The 6,120-nt window shown below is 39.0% G+C and overlaps 1 protein-coding gene across 1 annotated transcript in view; it reads right to left on the bottom strand.

Moving 5' to 3' along the window:
* Positions 1 to 4,122: 4,122 nt before the first annotated feature.
* TRAPPC10 (trafficking protein particle complex subunit 10) overlaps positions 4,123 to 6,120 on the bottom strand; it is an 84,689-nt gene continuing 82,691 nt past the window's right edge. Inside the window, exon 23 of the mRNA XM_056858284.1 lies at positions 4,123 to 5,274. Within this exon, the coding sequence (XP_056714262.1) occupies positions 5,036 to 5,274 (239 nt within the window). The 3' untranslated portion in view covers positions 4,123 to 5,035. The remainder of the gene's footprint in view (positions 5,275 to 6,120) is intronic.

The raw sequence follows: 6,120 nt of genomic DNA, 5'->3' as shown, positions 1-6,120 counted from the left end.
TGGATGCATTTTTCCCAGAACCACCTTTTCTCCCTGCCATAGCCCCCCAGTTGAATCCTCCTCCTAAAAGAGGAGCTGGGGCTGTTTTTGAGGCACTTTCAGTTATGTAAAACAGGGTCCAATGCAGAAAGCCCCATGTTCTTAATCCCAGCTGTCAGGTGATGTCAAAGACCTCTGAAGCCCTGCGGAGCAGCCACCAGTCAAGAGTGGACAATTCTGACCTTCATAGGCTAATGGCCTGACATAGTATCCTGCAGTTTGTTGCTGGTCCTTCCCTATATTACCATAGCAGCCCTGTGAAAGAATGAGCCTAACCCAATGAACTTCACCAACAATACCCAGCTTCAGGTCTTTTTAGATTGTAACCCCTGCACTCTTAAAACACCAAGGCTTTGCAGGAGGAAGATCCACACAACTGTTTTTTAGCAGTGACTGGATTTTGTAGCAGAACACTAATGTGACCGTCATTCCTCATTTGCTTGGCAGAATTTTAATCCTGGATCAAGTATTCTTAGGCTAACTGGTGTTCCAGCCTAACACCGAGATTTAGTTCTCAAGGGTCATCAGCATATCTGTTCCAGTCCTGGCATTCACACTTATCTACTGCAAACATAATGCTGACGCAGTCATTTTAATTTTGGAATCCTCAACACGTTATAATATTTATACTTTAAAGTTCACAGCTGTTCTCATTTTGTCCAAAACTAACCTATCACAACCAGAATTTGAGCACATTCCTTAAGGTGATGGCAAAATATGACAAATCAATGTTACACATTTATTAATACCAGCCACAGCAGCACAGAACTAACTGTATGTAAGCCTTTGAGATTTCCAGAACTCTTCATCAGGCTGGATGTTAAGAGGGGTGGAGGCAGAAATCTTAAAGCCTTTGTGTCTGCTTGAGAGTCCCACAGGTTTAGCAACCAAAATCCCACTACTTCCTAACTGGGGCAAGATAAGGCTGGGGCAAGATAAGGCTGGCAAACCAGGACAGGCCTGGTAGAACTGCCCAAGGCAGACACAGCTCAGCCCCGAGGTTTGAAGGGGCAGAAATGGGCCAGTAAAGGGAACTGTGTTCGCTAGTAAGGAAGCTTGTGCGGACTTAGCATTCAATAAAGAAGCAATTAAGGAACACCATGGCATCTGGTGAGTCTCTGCTGCCTATGGAAGTCAGTTATCATGTCCTGCTCTCCCCCCCCCCCGGGGGGGGCACACAGGCAAAGACAAGTGCAGTATTTAACATATTTGTTTTTGAGCCACAGAAAAGCCTGGACTGAAATGAAAGTTAAAATTGGCTGCAAGCCTAGTGCTGCAAAGGGTTTTAAACAGTGGCACTTTCACTCCTCACCTCCTGGAGGGCCACATCTGTATATCCCATCAACGAAAACATTACTACTTGCACACCCTGTGTGCCACCCCAAACACGCGCACAATAACATTAGTATTAAATATGACTAACCATTTATATTACCAGAGTACCTCTGAGCATGTTGTCTGTCCATACCACTGCTGAACATTAGCCAGCCCTTCTTTATCTGGAGTGAGGGGAATGGCTGTCCTCTTGGCCTTCTCATTCTCTCCTCAGCATCAGGCACAGTCCCTCAGGCAAGAGAATGAGACTGCCAAGGAGCAAGCTGGTAATAGAAAAAGGGCAGTAAAATCACCCCCCACACACACATGGGCCTTGACCTGGATAGCCCCAGGCTAACCTGATCTTGTCAGATCTCAGGAGCTAAACAGTTAAGCTAAGCAGGGTTAGTATTCGGGAGGGCGACATCCAAGGAATACCAGGGTCATGATGTGCAGGCAGGCGATGGCAAACCACCTCTTTCCTTGAAAACCCTAGTTACAAGTCAGCTGTAACTTGATGGCACAATACACACACACACACACAAAAAGAGTAGCCAGCTTGCTCTTTACCTGGGTGCTGCCATCCTGGTTTTACTGTCTTTTATCTATGGCTAGCTGTCTCTCTTCCTGACAGCTCCATGAGTGCTAAGATGAATGTGTGCGGGATATTGGAAAGAATGGAGAGGTTGGGCTTTTTACTTCCATCCCTGACATGCAGCTCAGGGTAATTTGCAGCTTACTTGTCCTTCAGTTTCTTTCAGCAACTGTTTCAAGATGGGAACCACCTTCCAACCCACAAGCCACTCTGAGCAATACCCTTGCCCACTTTCCTGAAACATGGGGTGGATTCCACATTGGGGAATGGTGCTCAGGTCAGCACAGGTTTCTCTGGAGCCACTGAGTATCAAGGACACTCTCTTATGGCTCAGCTTCCTTTTCTAGAGCTAGTTAAGTGGAAGACTGCAGATGCCTAACAGAAGAACTACCTGAAGTATCTGGCCACGGGACAGTTGCACAGATGGGTGGCCTCTTCATACCTAGAAATCTCAAATTGAAAACAGAAACAAATCAAGCTTGAAGATCAGGAGAACTGTAAACAATTACTGTTTAAAATATTAAAGATATTTATTCACTTTTTACCCACCTTTTTTCCAGTTTCTTTTCCATGACAAATTTATTTCTTAAACCTGTTTTAAATCCTTCCCTTGCTATTTTGCTTGTGTATGTTTAATCCTTAGTGGATTATTTTAATAACAGAATCTTACAGAGCTGCAGATAAGAAATGCCACAATCTTACATTAACTTCAACAATTTCCATACTAGGAGTTAATTTTTCCAGTCACAAAGAGGGCTGTGAAATTCATAAAAATTATACTCCTTTAACCCATTTGATAATGTTTACAAACTTAACAGATACCAATAAATAGAATTCTCTTCAGATACACATATTGCAAATTTTAATCAATTATTTACATTTGTACCCAGAAATCAATCTCCTTCCCTAATATACACAAATATCTCCTCAAGTAGTGATAAGCTTATGCGGCATTTTAGTGAAGTTCAGCAGTTCCAACATAGTTGCGCAAATGTTATTCTTCTTTAAAACCTGGCAAGAGAAAACTCATCTGGGCTAACTGCTAAATAAAACTGTCTTGCTTATGGACAGTTCACAAGAAATCAAATAATTTAATATGTTGAAATTGTACTTTCATATTTTGCTCATGTCCAAAAACATTTGTTAAGTGTGTTTGTTCTGACATTGTGTAGTCTCAATTCTTCTTATACAGTAAACAAAAAGACAAAGACAGGTGATTTTGTTGCTAAATAAATGTTCTTGGATTACTGAATTTTTTTCAACTACTCAAAACAAGTTATCCAGCTGATAATAGGCATTCATGAGCATAGTATTCAAATTAAAGTGTAAATTTCTAGTCTAGGTAGAAAATGGATTTTAAATTTCACAATAAAGTACTTTTGGTAAACATTTTGGAGTTACCATTCTCCAGCAAAAATATGCTCTTAAGTTATGAAAGTAGTAAAGAGTTAACAGAAATGCTCAATGCTGGAAATGCACACTATAGAAGGACTAGATTATTGTAAAGATTTGGTTTCCTACAGCCCCCAGGGATATTAAATCTACCAAATATTCTTGTTGTTACTGTAAAATTCATTAATTCATATGCTAGAGGCGGCTAGGAGCTACATAAGTTGCAACGAGGGGGGAAACTGTGTAACCCAGGAGAGAACAGCAACTAAGATTTTAGCACTGAATTTCAGAGAAACGCTTATGTACAAAAATACATTATTTCTGAGAGATGGAAAGTTCCCACACACTAAGACTTATTTACAAGCTGTAACTTACACATCAATAAAAACACATTTATTTTGTCTTTGATTTCTGGTGTAAATTATACACAATTACATCAGTTAGACTTTTTTAAATAATCATTTGTACAACAAATTTACAACTGAAAAATAATCAGTTGGTATGGTGTGACTGCCGTTTGCTGGACCAGAAGGAGTTCAGCTGGACTTTACATCTCCCTGTAACTGCACTGGAAGAGTAGTCAAAAAGGTGCTCTATAGTTCTTGCCTTTATTTGCTGCTGCTTCTCAGATTTTTCTACAATAAGGTGCAAATATATATATATATATATATATATATATATATATATATATATATATATATATATATATATATATATATATTATTGTACAGATTTGAAGACTGTAAAGAGCCATACACACACACACACACATATATATGGCTCTGTTGTCCACAATAAGTTAACAGTAGTTGAGAAAGGGGAAACAAACAAACTTTGGTTTTAAAAAATATCAAATGACAAATATTTAATAAAAGCTATATACTCAAGCTCAATATAGCAGTTTCTAATTATTTAAATTCTCAATTTAATTTTAATTATCAATTGGAGGAGAAGCTTGGTCCAATGAACCTTTATTCCTAACTTAACCACTTATGTGCCACTTTACTACTTGCATCAAGAAGGTATTATGTGTGTTTCCCCAGTAATGTAGCATAATGTCTCTGTACATAGTATGGTTTCAGAAGAGTGTTAGTAGACTAATAAATTTCATATATCCCAAGGCACAGAAGTAGTTAAGTAAGTCTTCAAGAAAATATATATACATATTTAAAATCTTCTAGATAGAGTGATTCTGAACCCCACAGCTATTATACAGAAGTCTGAAAGCTACCCTGGTACAGGAAACCAGGCAGTCATGTGACAAGAAAGGCACACACTTCAGCCGTTGACAGACACACTGCAAGGCTTATCGTATGTCAACCTGAAATATTCTTTGAACAGAAACCTAATGTTCCCAAGGAAATAGAAGTTCTGGAAGCTGTTCAACTTAAAGAACCAACTGCAATAAGCATCTTTTATTTCATCATGGGATGGGATGGGAGGGCAGGGAAGAAACCAAAATTCATTTTACACAAACACCCTAATGTAGCAATATAAACTAGCTGACACAAGCTTCACTGTACATTTTAAATTGATACAATTGTTGGATGCTTCCATGGCCAATAAGAGTCAAGTTGCCATAGGCCTCATTAGGGCTAGAATATTTCATTGAAGAACAATCAGGTTATGATCCCTTAAAGTGCATTCACATTCAAGTCTCATGTATGTATGTATACACACATGTACCAAGAGCTGTCATGTGACATTAACCTCTAAAATATGATCATCCTTGCTGGGAATGACAAGGACCTGCATGCCAGCGCTGGAGTTGAAGACTTGCCCAGGGGAAAATGACTGCAGACGGGGCATTGGCAAGCCTTTGTGTTCTGCACTGGTTGCCGAGTGTACACTGTTCCTGCTCTTTATGCTACTGTTGTCAGCTTGATCATCCATATTCTTGTCCACTGAGAGAGTATCGTTTTCAATCCAACTGTCTGTTTAAGGAGAGAAAATGCATAACTTTACTTATTTAAAGAAACAACTAAAATATACAAAAGTATTTCAGTGAGGAGAAGCCTTAACATGTATAGGATTTCCAAATACTTAATAGAGTTCCCACATGTGAAAGGAACTGTTAGATCACAGCTCTAGTATTGCACAATTCTTCCCATATAAGCACTAGCGGCATCTAAAGATGTAATTGTCCATAATGAATGTGTTTTCAGAACAGCAGGCTTTATTTCAGCCTTCAGGCTGAACAGCGTACCGATGACTTGAAACAGAGCAGACAAAAATGCGTTCTATAGTTAAAGCCATCTAAGATGATTGCAAATCTCTGATTCATCTTTTGGATTAACTACAGCCTTTATTGGACTGAGCCAATACTCTGTTCTAAGCAGTTATACTACAATAGGAGGTTAAAAACGCCTCTGAAATGGATTAATGGTCGTCTCAACATCAGAAAACAAGAGAGATCCGTAAAGTATTTAACTATTATTATTAACATTCTTGCCTGTCTTCACTAGGATTAAAAAAGAACCCTATGCTGTACTGAGAAATGCTAAAAAAAAGAACCCTATGCTGTACTGAGACACAAAGAAACAGCACACAGCTCAAATACAATACACAAATCTATCAATGTCAACTTGCAGTAGAACATCTGAGAAGCACACATAGTGAAAATACAAAATACAGAATGCAAAATACAAGCAGCATCAACCACAATCCTTGGAGTGTCCGTGTCTGTGCTTACCTGTCAAAAATTTACGTTCCATCTCATCGGGCTTTAAATTCGAATTACGCCAGTTCTCTAACTGATCTTTTAGGTTTGTTGTTTATTC

The sequence above is a fragment of the Euleptes europaea genome, chromosome 12 (assembly GCF_029931775.1).
Source record: "Euleptes europaea isolate rEulEur1 chromosome 12, rEulEur1.hap1, whole genome shotgun sequence".
Taxonomy (NCBI): domain Eukaryota; kingdom Metazoa; phylum Chordata; class Lepidosauria; order Squamata; family Sphaerodactylidae; genus Euleptes; species Euleptes europaea.
The sequence above is the reverse complement of the archived record's forward strand: the minus strand, read 5'-3'. Positions and strand labels throughout refer to the sequence as shown.